Here is an 18,933-nt window from a genome sequence, read left to right on the forward strand (position 1 = left end):
AGAGAGAGGGGGTAGGGGGAGGGAGGGAGCAGGGGAGGCGGGGGGGGAAGAGGGAGAGAGGGAGAGGAGGAGGGAGACGAGGAGAGAGGAAGAGGAGGGAGGGAGAGAGGGGGGCAGGGGTGGAGCAGGGGGAGGCAGGGAGCAGGGGAGGCGGGGGGGGGAGAGAGAAAGAGGGAGAGAGGGAGAGGAGGAGGGAGGAAGAGGAGGGAGGGAGGGAGAGGGAGAGAGAGGGGGGGCAGGGGGAGGCAGGGAGCAGGGGAGGAGGGAGGGAGAGAGAGAGAGAGAGGAGGAGGAGGAGGAGGAGGAGGAGGGAGGGCGCCCGGGTCCTGCAGAGTCCTCTCCGCCCTCCGCTCACGTGTGCTGGAATTGTAATCCGCGCCAGTAGCGACCTCCCTGGATGGCGAGCTCCTGGCGCTGTTCGCCCGCTATTTCCGCAGCTGGCCCGGGAGATCGTGGGCTCCGGCCGAGGGGCGCCGCCGCCGCCGCCGGGAAGGCAGAGAGGCGTCCGGCGCGCTCGGGCGCTCAAGGTGACTTCTGCCCCACCCCACAGCTGGCTGGTGCGTCTGGCTCGGAACTCGGCGTTGGGGGCTTTGGGGAAAGAGGTCCTTTGGGACCGCGGATCGGGGGGGCGGCGGGCAGGGGGGGGAGGGCTCCGGTTCGGAAAGATGCACCTGCTTAGTAAAAGTGGCCTTGCCCGGATTGCCGGCTGGAGATGTGAACGAGCCTGGTGTGAACGAGCCAAGCTTTTTATTTATTTATTTTTATTTTTAATTCCATTTATATCCCGCCCTTCTCCGAAGACTCAGGGCGGCTTACAAGCTTAGCAGTAGCCTTCATTCTATGTATATGCCTGCTTATTAGGGCTTTCACACACACACCCCAAGCGGCATTATTACAAAGTCAGCTTAATTGCCCCCAAGAATCTGGGTCCTCATTTTACCTACCTCGGAAGGATGGAAGGCTGAGTCAACCTTGAGCCTGGTGGGATGCGAACCTGCACTAATTGCAGGCAGCTGGTGTTACTTAAGGAGGCATCAGCCCACTGCTTCACCAAGCCTCTTTAAACGCAACACTTGGTCCTGGTTTTTGCATCTGAGTCTTTTAGTCCGCAAGGGAGACCTCTGAGAATAATAGACGATTCTCTCTATAGTATATTTATTTCATTTTATTTAATCCCATTTATATCCCGCCCTTCTCCCGAAGACTCAGGGCGGCTTACAAATTAAAGCACAAATCAATGTGCTTAGCGATAGCCTTCATTCTGTGTATATGCCTGCTTATTATTAGGGCTTTCACACACACCCCAAGCGGCATTATTACAAAATCAGCTTATTGCCCCCAACAATCTGGGTCCTCATTTTACCTACCTCGGAAGGATGGAAGTAGTAGTTCACACGCTTCTGTCTTCGTTTGTTCAGAAACGCCAGAAAAGCAGCCGGAGTGTCGCTTTCCTTTTAAGATTGGTTATTTATTTATTAAAGTTATATGCCTGCCTCCTTACTATTTTCAGATCAGTACTTTAACCACTTTCCTATGCGCTAGTCTTTTTTATTATTATTATTATTTCCTGGAAAGCTTTTGCAGTAGTCAAAATGTTTATTATGCAATAAGAGTTTTTGCTGTGCACTAACTGCCTGCCTCCTTACTACTTTCAGATCATCACTTTAACCACTTTCCTATGCACTAGTCTTTCTTCTTCTTATTATTATTATTATTATTTCCTGGAAAGCTTTTGCAGTAGTCAAAATGTTTATTATGCAATAAGAGTTTTTGTTGTGCACTAACTGGGCTACTGTTCCATAGAGTATCATTGGGTCCATTTTCTACTCCGAATCCTTTGTTTCCCAACTTTTTGCATGTCTAATTAGCAAGGGAAGATGGAAGAGCTGCATAATTTTTTTGTTGTTCAGTTGTGGTAGGAGCTGCATCTCCGGAAAGGGGCAAAACTTGATTGTTGTGGTGAATTGGTGGCATCCCACTCTGGTTTTCAGTTGAGTGCCATCTGGAGAAAAAGGCACTCTGCACGTAGTCAGAGGCACTGTTTTCTTGCATCATCCTAGGCTAAAATTTGCAGTTGAAAGCAAGCAAACAAAAAAAGGTTGATTAATCCTGGCTCAGGTAAACAAAATGCTGTGCTTTAAAGGCTGTTCCTCTGTAGCATGCCAAAATTTGTATAGAGTTGTATGATAGGGTGTTTGTGTAATCAAAAGCCACCATTTTAGGAATCAAATTGCAGACATAAGGGACTTAACTGGAATGAGTCTCCCAACCTTTGCTATTTGTACTCTTGTTTTTAAAGAAGTGATTCATGTATGGAACATTATTTAGAGCATTATTTAATTTGGTCTTGAGGGCATTTTTGTACTTGTAGGGCGGGATATAAGTTTGTAACTCACAAGAAGTATCGGCAAATATAGATCTGTTTCAGTTAATATATTATGATGATTAAATGCCATAGAGGTAATGCCAAATATAGATTTTAAATGTTTATCGGAAACCTTAATCTATAATGTTAACAAGAAGAATCAGAAAGGGATCGTGCTGTCTCCGAGATATATTCTTTGTGACAATTGATGGTGGTTAACTTAGTTCAAAATGTATAATCTGTTTAGTGTGGCGTTTCTCAACCTTGGTGGCTTTAAAATGAGTGGGAATTCTTGGAATTGAAGTTCACCCCTCTTAAAGCCACCAAGGTTGAGAAACACCGCTCCAGGTAGTCCTCAACTTACAACCATTCATTTAGCGACCGCTTGAAGTTTATGGCAGCACTGAAAAAAATGACTTCTGAACAATCTTCCCATTTACAATCATTGCACCCCCCCCCCATTGTCATGTGGCACTTGGCAACTGGTATATATTTACAACAGTTGCAGCGTCCCAGGTTCATGGGATTTCCGTTTGCAACCTTCCCAGCCATCGTGACCCTATGGACAATGTTCCTCCAGGCCTTCCTGTCCTCTACCATCTTCTGGAGTCCATTTAAGCTCACACCTACTGCTTCAGTCACTCCATCCAGCCACCTCCTTCTCTGTCGTCCCCTTCTTCTCTTGCCCTCAACCTTTCCCAGCATTAGGCTCTTTTCCAGTGAGTCCTTCCTTCTCATTAGGTAGCCATCAATCCATTTCATAACTTCCCCTTGGAATTGTTTAATGACCATTTAATTCACCTAATAATAGCAGTGGATCACATAGCCTTGGCAGAAAAAGTCATAAAACTGCGTCTGACTCACTTAACAATCAACTTGCTTAGCAACAGAAGCTCTGATCCCAATTATGGTCATGTTTTGCATTACCTGTACTGAGTTTATCAGATTGTTTATTGCACGGAAAATGTGCTTGTAAGAAGCCAAAATGTCAGCTTGGCTTAGTGGACAATAGGAACTTGGTTATTTGTATTGATAAACTATAAGATAAAGCTAAGAGGGACATAAGAAACAGCCATTATACCTGATTCCACAGACTGGGGATTGAGGTTGTGTGGTCCTCGTGGACAACCACTTAAATATGAGCCAGCAGGGTGCTGCAGCAGCCAAAAAAGCCAATGTGGTCCTAGGCTGCATTAACAGATGGATAAAATCAAGATCACATGAAGTGTTAGTACCACATTATAATCCCTTGGTAAGGCCACACTTGGAATACTACATCCAGTTTTGATCACCATAGTATAAAAAAAGAAGTTGAAACTCTAGAAGGAGTGCAAAGAAGAGCAACAAAGATAATAATAATAATAATAAGTTGGAAGGGACCTTGGAGGTGATCTAGTCCAACCCCCTGCTCAGGCAGGAAACCTTATACCATTTCAGACAAATGGCTGTCCAGTCTCTTCTTAAAAACCTCCAGTGTTGGAGCATTCACCACCTCTGGAGGCAGGTTGTTCCACTGGTTAATTGTTCTAACTGTCAGGAAGTTTCTCCTTAGTTCTAGGTTGCTTCTCTCCTTGACTAGTTTCCATCCGTTGCTTCTTGTCCTGCTTTCAGGTGCTTTGGAGAATAGCTTGACTCCCTCTTCTTTGTGGCAGCCCCTTAGATATTGGAACACTGCTATCATGTCACCCCTCACTCTTCTCTTCGTTAAACTACACATACCCAATTCCAGCAACCGTTCCCTATATGTTTTAGCCTCCAGCCCCCCAATCATCTTTGTTGCTCTTCTCTGTACGCTTTCTAGAGTCTCGACATCTTTTTTACATCGTGGTGACCAAAACTGGATGCAGTATTCCAGGTGTGGCCTTACCAAAGCATTGTAAAGTGGTATTAGTACTTCACTTGATCTTGATTCTATCCCTCTGTTAATGCAGCCTAGCACTGTGTTGGCTTTTTTGGCAGCTGCAGCACACGGCTGGCTCATATTGAAGTGATTGTCCACTAGGACTTCAAGATCCCTCTTACACTTACTACTATTGATCAGGGGACTGGAGGCTAAAATATATGAGGAACAGTTGCAGGAATTGAGTATGTCTAGTTTAATGAAAAGAAGGACTAGAGGTGACGTGATAGTGGTCTTCCAATATCTAAGGGACTGCCACAAAAGAAGAGGGGGTCAACCTATTCTCCAAAGCAGCTGAAGGCAGGACAAGACGCAATGGATGGAAACTAATCAAGGAGAGACCCAATTTAGAATTAAGGAGAAATTCCCTGAGCGTGAGAATGAACCAGTGGAACGGCTTGCCTTCAGAACTTGTGGATGCTCTATCTCAGACATGTCAAACACAAGGCCCGGGGGCCAGATCCGGCCCGCGAAGTGGTTTCATGCGGCCCGCGAAGCCATCCCGGAAACAGTGAGGGAACGGCCCCCACTGCCTTGGCCCTGGCCCAGAGACCCTCCTTCTGCCAGAGACCCTCAGATCTGTCCCACTCCTGCCCAGGACCCCATAGGCACCCTTGATGCGAACGATGTAGAGCTGGCCACGCCCACCCAGTAGGCCATACACACTCTAGCCATGCCCACCCAGTAGGCCACGCCCACCCTGGCCACACCCACCCAGCCCCCTGAGGGCAACTGCAATGCTGATGCGGCCCTCAATGAAATTGAGTTTGACACCCCTGCTCTATCTGGAAGTCTTTAAAGAGATTGAGCAACCATTTATCTGAAATGATACGGTTTCCTGCTTGAGCAGGGGGCTGGACTAGAAGACCTCCAAGGTGCCTTCCAACTCTGTTATTTTGTTATTCTATCAAATCAGTCAATATATACAAGATGATGGTTCCAGGTTTTCACACAATTAGATTCATTGTTGTGGAGCATTTTCTACTGTGTAAGGGGGGAGAGAGAGTGTGTGTGTGTGAGAGAGAGAGAAATGGGCACTTTATCAGCTACTTCTTGCAGTTTTACAGTTGGAGAGTTTGTATGTGTATGTGTGTGCATGCACTCGTGCTTATGTGCCTTCACTCCTAGGAGCTGTTATCTTGGCCAACCAAACTGACTGCTTTGCCAGCCAAGTTCTCAGAAACAGCCCAGATCGTAACTGTCAACACGCAGAGAGTTTGTGCAAAATGAGGGGGGGGGGGAAAGACCAGACAGAGACCCACAACAAACGAGAGGAAAGATGTTGTGAGATTGGGGAACAAAACTGTTGACATTGGAGGGTGGGGGGGGGACTAGTTTCCACTGTCTGAAACTGCACTTGCCCAAATCATTCCGGAACAATTTGCTTCTGGCTGGGACTTTATTGCTCGCTTTTTGTTACGTTGCCCAGACTGGTAGGTGTTAAATCCAGGGGAAATAAGGGCAAGGAAGCAGACAGACCAGAAATGCTTCAATTTGGTGCAGGTGCCTTTAGCAATTTAGGTCACGTGCATGTCATACGCCGGGTAGGGCTTTGGAGCTCCAGAGGAATTCCTCCAGAGTTGACCTTGGAGGTAAAAAACTAGTCTTTCAATTGGCTGATCCCCCTCTTCCCCCCCCCTCTGATAAACATGATTCCCTATGTTAAATTTGCCTTTATTTATAAGTAACAGCAGCAAAACAAGGGACGCGGTGGCTCAGTGGGTTAGGGCGCTGAGCTTGTCGATCAGAAGGTTGGCAGTTTGACGGGTCGAATCCCAAGTGCCGCGTAACAGAGTGAGCGCCTATTACTCGTCCCAGCTTCTGCCAACCTAGCAGTTCGAAAGCACGTAAAAATGCAAGTAGAAAAATAGGGACCACTCCGGTGGGAAGGTAACAGCGTTCCGTGCGCCTTTGGCGTCTAGTCATGCCGGCCACATGACCACGGAGACGTCCTCGGACAAGCACTGGCTCTTCGGCTTTGAAACGGAGATGAGCACCGGCCCCTAGAGTCGGAAACGACTAGCACGCATGTGCGGGGGAAACTTTACCTTAACAGCAGCAAACGTACCTGATACTCTTTCCTCCTCCTCCTATTTTCCTGTCAGCAACCACCTGGTGTGTGGTGGGTTGGGGAGAGAGAGAGAGAGAGGGAGGGAGGGAGGGAGGGAGGGAGGGAGGAACTGGGCCAAGGTCACCCAGCTGGTCTTCATGCTTAAATTGGGACTAGAACTCATAGTCTTCTAGTTTCTAGACCAGGGGTAGGCATAGCATAGCATAGCTGGCTCAGGAATTATGGGAGTTGAAGTCCATGAGTCATAAAAGAACCGAGCTTGCCTACCCCTGTTCTAGACTAACACCTTAACCACTGCACCAAACTGGCTTTCCAAATTCTGCAGTGACCTATAGTCATTCATTCCTGCTATTAACAAATGCGGGATGCGGCTTTTCTTTCTGTTCATCTTGCACTGAGCCAGCCTTTACCATTAGGGAGACTGAGGCAGAGGATGTTGAAAATGGAAATGGGAGGAAGGTTTTGGAGGGCTGGGACCTATCTTAGTTGATGTCTACCTCCCTGCTTGGCCTGCATCGAGCCTAAATGTTATAAAGGGGCATCCAAAAATTTGGGAGAAGATTACTTGGTTTTGTTGGGTCTTCTAATTTTAGGGGAACATCTAGCTTTGCTTGTGTCAGTCCCTGTTTTTATCCCTTGATCTACACAAAGCCTTTTATTTCTCAACTTCAGGGGCAATGGATCCAATGAGGAATTCTGTAAAAAAAAAGTTATTCTAAGAAAAAATGAATGCTGTAAGGCAGGGGTCTTCACACTTGGCCCTTTTATGACTTGTGGACTTCAACTCCCAGAATTCCTCAGCCAGCGTGCCTGGCTGAGGAATTCTGGGAGTTGAAGTTCACAAGTCATAAAAGGGCCAAGTTTGAAGACCCCTGCTGTAAGGAAAGATATGGAAGAATTGAAGCAATTGATAATGCTAAGCACATTGGTTTGTGCTTAAATTGTAAGCCGCCCTGAGTCTTCGGAGAAGGGCGGGATATAAATGGGATTTAAAAAAAATGCTGGTAAGATTAGAAAGTCTATGAAATTCCGTATTATAGGATTAAGAGTCCAGATGGTGCTTCATCTGGTCCTTATGATCAATTAGAATTATTATATTACAGCAAAGGAGTTGATGTCCAGTTGCATCTAAAATTAACTGTTCAACCTGTGTGTCTAAAAATGGTACATCTATGATGTCGTTTTTCCATTCTTAAATAACAGGACTTACTCATAGTCTCATAAAACAGATTAATTATATAACGTGACTGCAAGCTCTTGAGGTCTTGTTTATAAATATAATACTCATGCAAGGCAGTTTACACAGATGATTTGTTGGAGCAAACTTGCTGAGTGATCTGTACATAAATGGGGACTGCATGGGAATTCTAAAATATATACTTTATGCAATTAAATGAAAAAATAATAGATTATTTTTCAGTAGAAGAGGCCTATGAAATGTCCCTTATCCAATGATTTTGGAAAGTGTTTCCTGAACGTCTGGGAGACTTCAGTATGCATTTAGAATTTTAACATTTCTCACTATACAATCTTTTATATTTCTGCTTTGACCAATAGGACTTATTCTCTGGAAACTATCTGATTATAGTGATATAAGTTAGTTCATTTAGTCATTAATTTTTCAGAGTCTCTATTTTGATATGCAGTACAGTACATTCAAAAGGGACGCGGTGGCTCAGTGGGTTAGGACGCTGAGCTTGTCGATCAGAAGATCGGCAGTTTGGCGGGTCGAATCCTGAGTGCCGCGTAGCAGAGTAAGCGCCTGTTACTCGTCCCAGCTTCTGCCAACCTAGCAGTTCGAAAGCACGTAAAAATGCAAGTAGAAAAATAGGGACCACTATGGTGGGAAGGTAACAGCGTTCCGTGCGCCTTTGGCGTCTAGTCATGCCGGCCACATGACCACGGAGACGTCCTCGGACAAGCGCTGGCTCTTCGGCTTTGAAACGGAGATGAGCACCGGCCCCTAGAGTTGGAAACGATTAGCACGCATGTGCGGGGGAACCTTTACCTTTACCTTTTTACAGTACATTCAAGGGCAAAGTATGCCCACTTATCTTGCAAAACATCTGGGCATATCTTCTTATGAGAAATTGGTCTTTTTTTTTAATGTTCAGCTTCTTTCCAATTTCTCTAGAAGTGTCACTTGTAAGGAGAGAGGCATATACATATAAGTGCCTACTCAAGATTTTCTTTCCCTTCTCCTTCTGGAGTATATATTCGGATGAAAAGCCGCGTTAAAAGTGTAAATGTTTGCTCAAAAGCTTTGCGACTGTTTCAAATCTCCCTTAAGATGAGGTCAACTCTTAGTGCATAGGTGAATGTATTTATGAAGTTTTCTTGCTACTGTCTTTTTTTGTAGATTTTTTTTTTAATAGTGGCCTGGAGATTGTGGTACGGTCTCCCACTGAAACACTTGGCAAGCCTGACGCAGCTTAGCTTTTAAACACATTCAAGCAAAGTCAGCTAAGGTCAAGTAATATCCCCTGTAGTTTGCATTTGGTCAAGGTATATACTCAAAAAAGCAGAGTTCTGTCAATAATAAAGTTACTTATCAACCTAATCAAATATGCAGCCCTCAAAAATGTCTGCTTAAACTCTTGAAGGACGCACGATTTTTAAATGAACAAAATAAAAATGTCAAAATGTTACTGGATCTAGACATACAGTGAAATGAACCGGCTGAGTGGGCTGTAATTCAGGAAGCTCGGCGATCAATCCATCACTCAAAATAGATCACTTGGATCTTTTGGCCTTTCTAACTGATGTGATTATTCAAAAATAGCATTTCCCTTTTCCTGACCATGTGGATCCTGGGAAAGCACAGCCCCTCATTCTATCATTGTGGAACATCATTTAACATTACTGCAAGCAAAAATTGGTATTTATTGATGTATGCATGATAAAATGCAGTTTTGAAAAAGAGGACAATAACAGAAGCCAAACAAACCAAAAGCTTTTTCAAATCTAGCTTAAACTATTTGCTATTTTAGCACACCCTAGGGGAAAAAGTTAATATTTATTAAATTTATTTACCGCCCATCTTGTTTCAAAACAACTCTGGGAAGCTAGATTTAATAAACTTTATATTCTTATGTTTTTTGGTTTGTTTGTTCGTTCATTCAATTTCTATAGCCGCCCGTCTTAGTCAAGGACTCTGGGTGCGTGCAGTTCAAAAACTATAGGTAGTGCTCAACTTACAACAGTTCATTTACTGACCATTTGAAGTTGCAACAGCACTGAGAGACTTATGACCATTTTTCATACTTATGACCACTACAGCATCCCCATGGTCATGTAATCAAAATTCAGACTTTTGGCAACTGACTCATATTTATGACGGTTGCAATGTCCTGGGGATCACGTGATCACTTTTTGCAAGCTTCTGACAAGCAAAGTGAATGGGGAAGCCAGATTCACTTAACAACCATGTTACTAACTTAACTGCAGTGATTCACTTAACAAGAAAGGTCATAAAGTGGGGCAAAATTCACTTAACAATTGTCTCACTTTACCAACTGAAATTTTGGCCTCAATTAAGATCGTAAGTAGAGAACTACCTGCAATCTTATGTTTATGTATTTATTTATTCAATTTTTATAGCCACCTGTCTCAGTTAATGATTCGGTGGCTTATACTTCAACCACTGTATTACAATTCAAAATACTAAAGACATTTTAAAACAATAGAAACAACAGAAACATCCAAAATAAATATGCATAGCAGCTGAGATACTTGACCAGTTGGCAAAATAGCCAGGAAAGAGGCCCCTTAACACATTCAGTGCCCCAGGCATGGGAACATAGCCAGGTTTTAAGGGCCTCACGAAAGGCTGACAGGGCTGGGGCCATTTTAATCTCCTTCTGTGTCTCAGCATCCATTCCTCCATTTTGTAGGCCAACACTCAGTTTTAACCACCTTTTGTGCTCAATCATTCTCTGTTCCTTTCTGTGAAATCTGAAGTTGCTTCTCCTAACCAAAGAGAAGACAACGTGATGGGGTGGCCTGAGGGAGCAAGGAAGGCGAGACAAATCATAATAGTAAAGTTGGAAGGTACCTTGGAGGTCATCTAGTCCAACCCCCTGCTCAGGCAGGAAACCTTATACCATTTCAGACAAATGGCTGTCCAGTCTCTTCTTAAAAACTTCCAGTATTGGAGCATTCACAGCTTCTGGAGGCAGGTTGTTCCACTGGTTAATTGTTCTAACTGTCAGGAAGTTTCTCCTTAGTTCTAGGTTGCTTCTCTCCTTGATTATTTTCCACCCGTTGCTTCTTGTCCTGCCTTCGGGTGTTTTGGAGAATAGCTTGACTGCACAACTGACTGTACAATGGCAGCATAGAAGTGAAGACCTTAGCTTAAAAGCAATTCTCTTTTCTTCTATAGTTTCAGATAAATGTATCCAATATGGACCATCCCTTGGACTGTTTTGGGCATCTCCTGTGGATGCTGATGTTGGTTCATTTGCCACTGCAAAAAGTCCATGGATTTTTCCCCAACATCTGGTCTCGGAGCCTCAGCTTCTCCTGGGGATCCATCACCCACCAGGACATGACTGAAGATGCAATTCTGAACATCACTCTTCGCCTCTTTTCGGAGATACCTCACCTTGCCAAGAGGGAACGCATCCAAGAAGAGGACTTTAAGGTGAGAGAAAATTGGATGTGGATATCTGAAAGGAATGTCAGGTGAAGGGAGCAAGTGATATTTTCAGCAAAGTAGCAGAGGGGGACAATTAATTTTCCCAAGGGACCACATGAGAAGTTTTACTGTTGAGGAGGGCCGAACCAATTGAGCTGTGAAGATGCATTGGCACGCGCGCATGCACATATGTAAATTGAAAAAAAAATAGCAGTCACCTTCAAAATGTACATTTAATTTCTAATTTCTAGTTGATCTCATGCGGGCTGGACAGAGACAGCCAAAGGGCTAGATGTGGCCCATGGGGGGGCTGTAAAATGGCCGGGTCTGAGTTATAGCAAACCCTATTCCTCAGTGACTTTCAAATCAAACAACTTTATTGCAGTTATTAACCAGCAGAAAGAAGAAAGAGGAGAAAATAGTTTTTGAATATCCAGCACATTCAATAATAAATAAGGAGGAATGATACGTTTTAAAAAATGCTTAATAGTATCATTCTTATTAGTTAAAACTAACCTATAATCTAGAATTAATGACCAATGGGTAATGCTGAGGCAGAACCGTTCCTTGCTCAAACAAGTTCAATTACTCTTAATTAATCTTTGTCTAATTTTGTACGCCAGTGCACAGAACCAGGCAATCTTACACATTGTTTCAGAATTAGTATCAGAATTGCTTGTAGTTGAGTGACATTGTACAAAACCTTCCTTTGTTTAGATGGGTTGCAATGTCATTGAGGGGGCTGGGTCTTGCTCAGGCACCCGCAAAGTGCATCTTGTTCTTTGCTTATCAGCAAACAAAAACCAAAAACAGGCAGTCTAGCCAGCTTAATTGTTTTTTGCTGGCAATTAATTGGTAATTCCCAGCTGGAAAATGTTCCTTTATCGTTGCTAGCATTGCTACTGATGTTTTCAATTGCACAACCAACCCGATTTTACGACTTATTTTGCAACAGTCATTCAGTGAATGGGGCAGATGTTAAGCAAACACAGTGGTCATTAAGCAAAGCTATTGTTCACAATGGACAGTTTTTGCCGAAAACTGGACGTCGATGCCAGTTTCCGGCAGAAAATGTCATAAATCACAGTGACATCACCACAGGATGCCACAAATGGCCCTAAGTGTAGGCTGGTTGCCAAGGGCCCCAAATTCAATCACATGACCACGGGAGAGGCAATGGCAGAACTTTGAGTCTGGTTGAGGACTTCTGTGAGTGGAAGTCCACACATCTTCAAGTTGCCATGATTGAGAAAAACTGATTTACAAATTCAATCCATTTATCCATAACATGTATTTCAGTTGAGACCTAACCTTTCATTCGCCTTCAACACACACTTCCTTATCTATATTGTAGGGGGGGGGGAAATGGATGGACTTATCTACCATGGTTTTTTAAATATTACTTCTGATTCCACCTCAACAGGGCAAGACCCTATTGGCTGATGACATCTTTGCCGCTTTCTATGGTCCTGAGGTGTCAGCCAAGCGTTTCCGTGGAGCCATTGCAGAAGTAGCCAATGCCAATGCCGCCATGGACTTTGGGAATACGACTCGGGATGACCCCATTTTTCACTTTGATTCAGAGCTCATTCACTCTGCCAACAGCTGGCTGTTGCATGTTCGTAAAGAGATCCTCCAGGCTGTGCATTCTGAGCAATATGGCATTGCCCGAAAAAAGCTGGGACAGCTCCTCCACTCCTTGCAGGTATCCACCGAAATGTACCAAATTCAACATTAGAATAGCAGGAAAGATGGCAGCCTTCTCGGTGGCAGCCCCAAATCTGTAAATGTAACGGTCGGGCGAGAACATGTTTGAGAGAGGAAAAGGAAGAGGTGAGGTAGGACAATAATCAGATAAGAGACATAGAATGCTGTCCTGCATTCTAATCACTGTGTGGTGGCGCAGTGGTCAGAATGCGGTACTGCAGGCTACTTCTGCTGATTGCCTGCTGCCTGCAGTTCAGCAGTTCAATCCTCAAGGTTGACTCAGCCTTCCATTCTTCTGAAGTCAGTAAAATGAGGACCCAGACTGTTGGGGGCAATATGCTGACTCCGTAAACCGCTTAGAGAGGGTGTCAAGGTTATATTGCTAAGATGCTTGCTAACCTCTGTCGCTACTCAACTTGCCATAGAAACAGGGGAGAGGAAGTATATGGGAAAGAAATGGGACCAGACTGTGGGACCCAAGGTCACAAAAGCAGGTGTTTGACAGAGAAGTGGATCGTAAGAGATGTGCTTTCAAACTTGCAAGATTCTTTTACAGGTAGTCCTCAAGTTACAACCATAATGGAGCCTGCCCAGGTTGTAGGTCATAAACAGTCATAAAACCGTATCTTAGCACATCGTACCCAGATGTACAGGTTAAATACAGTTAACTCTTGTTTAGCAAATTTAGTTGGGTCCAGCAACTCAGTGGTTAAGCAAAGTGGTCACTAAGTGAAACTGCAACTGTGCTTATGACTTTACTTCAGCTTTCTTATGCTTTACAGACCTACAAATGTCATTGATCATAAATGCTGGTTTCAGGCAAAAAACGGCAATAAATGTCCATTGGAGAACCAAGATTCACTTAACAATCATGTGATTAGATAGATAGATAGATAGATAGATAGATAGATAGATAGATAGATAGATAGATAGATAGATAGATAGATAATTTTTATTGTCATTTTTTACTGTGGGCACAACGGCACACATTAAAAATGAAATTTAGTTGCTTGCTCTCAAAGTGTACACATACATACCACACATTTAAACATACTATACACAACATATGCATAGACCTGCACCCTTAACATATAAGTAACATATAAATATTAATCATTGTCCATCCTGAATACTGTATATAACGGAAGGAGAAAGCTTTAGAGTTTGCAAGGTTAATGCTTTATGGAACAAAACTGTGACTGATTTACTTACTGACTGGTAAAAATGGCCACACAATTGGGGTCTGATGTCCTATTGACTCACCGTATGACCACACCGGCTTGTGACCAAAATTCCAGTCCCAACTGTGGTCATAAGTAGAGGACTACCTGTATGTGTTAAGAAATGAAGATAGCGAGGCTGGGTAGAACAGTCTCTGGCCAGAAAGAGAACCATGGTCCATGTGGTATCTTCCATGGCCATCAAGAAAAAGACCAAGGATCTGTTGACTTGGAAAGCCAGTGGAAAAAAGCCTAGAATTTAAACCCGGAACTTTAGATCTATTATAGGGACTTTGATTTCTACACCCACCAATGGATAATTCTGTGACTCTGTGGCTTCATTCTTATCCAATGAATAGACTTAAGTTTGCTGAGGCAAACTTTATGCCAACTATCCCATTCCTGAGTAAGGGATTAAATATCCGAAGAGAATTAAAAGTTCTGCCTGGAGGAAGCATAACCAATTACACCCGTTCACTAACTCCCTTATATTGTCTATTATGAGTCAGCATACCTTCATCTTTCTGCCTTTTCAAATTTAATTTTGCTGTTCTGCAAAAAGTACCGGTAGTCCCTGACTTGCAACCATTCATTTAGTGACTGTTCAGAGTTACAACGGCACTGAAAAAAGTAACTTATGACTGGTCCACACAGGACTGTCACAGCATCCCCATGGCCATGTGATCAAAATTCGAGCTCTGCATGTAGTTGCAATATTTGCAACGTCTCGAGATCCTGCGATTCCCCCTCTGTGACCTTCCCAGATGGCGAAGTCAGTGGGGGAAACCAAATTCGCTTAACAGCCATATGATTCATTTAACAGCTGCAGTGATTTGGTTATCAACCAAAGATTGTAAAATCCGGCATGACTCACTCTCATAATCATTCTGCTTAGCAATGGTAATTCTGGCCCCAATTGCTGTTTTAAATTGAGGACTGCCTGCACTGAAATCACACAAAAAGACAAAGAAGCTATAGAATAGAATAGAGCTGGAAGGGACCTTGGAGGTCTTCTAGTCCAGCCCTCTGCTCAAGCAGGAGGTGCAGCTATACCATTTCAGATAAGTGACTGTCTAGTCCAGGGGTAGGCAACCTTGGCTCTTTTATGATTTGTGGACGTCAACTCCCAGAATTCCTGAGCCAGCATGGCTCAGCTTGGAAACCTCTCCCTTTCCCCTCAGCATGGCTGGCTCAGGAATTCTGGGAGTTGAAGTCCACGAGTCATAAAAGAGCCAAGGTTGCCTACTCCTGGTCTAGTCTCTTCTTCTCAACTGGAATTTGCTAACTTTAAAATCGAAGTGGAGGATCGCAGTCCATAATTTAACAAAATAATAATACAGGAGCTGCTCACCATCTTTCTTTCTGGGCAGGATTTCTACAGCCACAGTAACTGGGTAGAACTGGGAAATGAAGGAATACTTCTGGATTTGGTTCAGCCGGGCCACAAAATTCAGTCTGTCGCTGAAGGTATGGATCGGATGCAATTTTTCTCGTTTACCTGAGTTTGCCTCAACATGAAATATAGTATTGTTAGTGGGAATCAGCCCCTGATTCACTCAGAGGAGCCCGTTCCTGGCAATATTTAACATAAAAGTTAAAATAATTACCAAGCTGCCCAGAGAAATACAAATAATACAAATAATCCTTGACTTACAAGCATTCACTTAGCGACCACCTTGAAGTTAACAATGACACTGAGAATTTATTGATTTAGCCTGTTTGTTTGTTTGTTTATTTGGCCAATTTATGCAGCTGCCCATATCAACAAATCATTTGGGGAGGTGAACAATATTTAAAATAAAATTAGAATCCCAGCTACAAAAACTGAAATACTTAGCAGCCGAGAGAAATACATTAATTTAGTGACTGTTGGAAGTTAACAATGACACTGAAAAATTTTTACTTGCAAACAGTCCTCACACTTAAGACCGTCACAGCGTCCCCAAGGTCATGTGATCAAAATTCAAGCGTTTGGCAACTGGCATGTATTTATAATGGTTGCAACATCCCGAGATCACGTGATCACCATTTGCGACCTTCCAAGCTGGCTTCTGACAAGCAAGTCAGTGGGGTAAAGCTAGATTCACTTAATGATGACATGCTTCACTTAACAACTGCAATAATTTGCTTACCAACTGTGGCAAAAAAAAAAAAGATTGTAAAACTGGTCATGACAAAACTCTGCCCATAGCCTGGAATTCGATCCTGACAGGGCTGAAGGTTGACTCAGCCTTCCATCCTTTTCTGAGGTCGGTAAACTAGGGACCCAGATTGTTGAAGGGGATGTGCAAATAATGCTTCTATATTGTAAACCTCCCAGAGACTGGAGTAAAGAACTATGGAAGGATAGACATGTCTAAATGCTATTGTTATTGCTATTGCAAGATTTTGTAAAGGGAAAGAGAGGAAAAAGTGGGACTTGCATTCATCAGTCCATTTTGCTGAGACCGAGGAGGGTGTCGGTCGGACACCCCCCCTTCTTCCCTGCCTTTTCTCCTACCACCACCACCCCCTTTTTTAATTCCATGGTATTTCTCTTATGCCTTCTCAGCTGGCATCCGGACTTGCCACGACTGCTCTGAATGGACTTGCAAAGGAAATCTCCTGGACAATCTTGCCGTTCTCACCACGGGTTACTATGGTTCCCATCCCGAAAAGCCTATTGGTATGTTTTTGTTGCCAACGGAGGGAGAAAAAAAAAGACTCTGTTTGGAAACCAGGGAGATTTTTTTCTCTCCCCTTAATACTATCAAAGCTGACAGTCTCATTTGTATTCTTCTTGCATCCTTAGAGAGTTGATGCTAAAATCTGTAAGAAGGCGAAAATAAGCTCTGAGATTTTTTTCCCCCCAAAATGTGTTTCTTTGAGATGTTCTCTCCATCGTCTGCCTGCTTTATTTATTTGGTGTCTGGTTTGTGTGTCTGAGAGAGAGAGAGAGAGAGAACGCTTTTACAGCAAGTTCCACTTATTCCTGTGGAACTGGAGAGAATTGGAAGGCCTTTTCATAGTTAATTGATGGGGAGATGAATGAATCTTTTCTGCTTTAGGATTTGGAGATTTTTTTTTTGTCCTGTAAAAGCCTAATGGAGCCTTCCATATTGTTTCTCTGACACAGGAAGAAAGAAAAATAAAATAATAGAAGCCCGTAGCAATAAAGCTTTCTGGATCAGTCCAAATAAATCAGTTTTTTTTTATCGTTCTGTCCTCACAAAAAAATCTGTGGTGTGTTTTTTTAGTGCAACAAAATCCTTTTCTTTGTTTGTTTTTGCACAAAGCATATGCACCTTGTGCAGAATTGTTGAAGGGTTTGGGCAGGCAAGATGAAATTATAGAGCAGAGAATACCTGTGGCTAACAGACCCCCTAAAGATGATGTGACAGAGCTCATATTGGTAAGAGTCTGGGAGGTTTAAAACAGCATTAAAAAACAACAACCCTATAAATGATTTTATAAAAGGCAGAGTTTTCTTCAGAAATGGTATTATTCCACCCTTCTCCACCTCTGCAAATGAAGATGCCAGGCTGACACTCTTTTTTTTTGTCCTTCCTGTCTGCTCAGGGAAGTGCAGTCATGGCGGGAGGTTTGATGAAAGCCGCCATCAAGAACCTCGAGGTGGCATTAATAAGGACAGTGCCTCCTTATTCTTCTCACCTCACCATTACCTGCACCAGAAGGCAGCTCGGTTGGCCCAAGAAGCCTCCATACACTTCCTGGAGAAGATGTGGCGAGAAATAGGGAGCAGGCAATTTATGAGGTAATATGGTCCATTCTTTAAGGCAGTGTTTTTCAACCTTTTTTGGGCAAAGGCACACTTGTTTCATGAAAAAAATCACGAGGCACTCCACCATTAGAAAATGTTAAAAAAATTAACTCTGTGCCTATATTGACTATATATAAAGTAATTCTCTTGAATAGGAATCAAATAAACACAAAGAAAGTATTTTATAATTATTTTTCAATTTTTCCCACGGCACACCAGGCAACATCTCGCGGCACACTAGTGTGACGCGGAACAGTGGTTGAAAAACACTGCTTTAAGGTTCTTACAGTTTTCACCTGTGGAAATGTTCTTAATGGAGGCTGGCCATAGGCAGCCCCATGGCCATTTTTAATGAGGTCTCCAGAATTCCCTCTGATTCATTAGTCCTGAAATTAGGAATAGGACCATTTTACATTGATTTTACACTGCCCCAGATTGGTCCCACTGGAGAAAATTAGAAATGTCATAAATGATGAGATTCATACTGTATGCTGCCTATCTCACAGTAGAGTGACCCTAAAGAAATTAAAAGACCACATGTATCTCTCTTGCGGTAAGCAGCATGATGTAAAGTGGCCGAAAAGAATTAAGGAAAAGCAACCCAAGGAAATTGCAGGGGTGAAATGAGGCAAGAGAACCAGAATACATAGTTAAAATTAGTTTTCGCCAATTTCACCTGCCATACATTTCTATATTTGCCAATTATCCTTGATTCTAGTATGTCTGAAGACTTGATTCATGCATTTCCTTCTCCATCATATTTTCTCATCTCCTTCCTCACAACCCATTGGCTGTTCTTTTACTTGTTTGTTCTGTGTTTTAATTCTCATTTGCTTTCTCTGTGTGACTAAACCACATGAATGTTCCTCTTTCACCCTTGCTTTTGTATGAATCCACATTCTTTCATCACTCATTCATTTTTGAGCCTTTCTCTTCTCGTTTCAATAAGCACATTTCTTTACTCCTTTCCCATCGCATTCAAATTACTTTCTCCCGTCAATCTCAATTTTCATTTACACATAACAAAGCAAGCAGAAGTGTCCTTTTATATCCAGCTGTCTCAGCTTCTTTAAACCAACATTAATTACTCACATTTTCACTTCTCTTGACAATCATTAATTCCTTATGATAGGCCACATGCTACCTAATGCTCTAAAAATTCCCTATTCATTAATTCCAAGTAACTGTCAAACAAGCCCATCTTGATCTTCTGGATATTAATTTTCAAATCTCTTCTTTGCACTATACAGTTTAACAGTTGCTGTAGGTCAACA

General features: G+C 43.0%; 1 protein-coding gene across 1 annotated transcript in view; it reads left to right on the top strand.

Annotated features, from left to right (window-relative positions):
* The first annotated feature begins 309 nt into the window (after window positions 1-309).
* VWA7 (von Willebrand factor A domain containing 7) overlaps window positions 310-18,933 on the top strand; it is a 55,714-nt gene continuing 37,090 nt past the window's right edge. Inside the window, exons 1-6 of the mRNA XM_081317761.1 lie at window positions 310-557; window positions 10,718-10,978; window positions 12,396-12,677; window positions 15,270-15,366; window positions 16,451-16,564; window positions 17,458-17,653. Of these exons, the coding sequence (XP_081173887.1) occupies window positions 10,739-10,978; window positions 12,396-12,677; window positions 15,270-15,366; window positions 16,451-16,564; window positions 17,458-17,653 (929 nt within the window). The 5' untranslated portion in view covers window positions 310-557; window positions 10,718-10,738. The remainder of the gene's footprint in view (window positions 558-10,717; window positions 10,979-12,395; window positions 12,678-15,269; window positions 15,367-16,450; window positions 16,565-17,457; window positions 17,654-18,933) is intronic.

Source organism: Vipera berus, assembly GCF_964194415.1.
Source record: "Vipera berus genome assembly, chromosome: 2".
Classification (NCBI taxonomy): Eukaryota; Metazoa; Chordata; class Lepidosauria; order Squamata; family Viperidae; genus Vipera; species Vipera berus.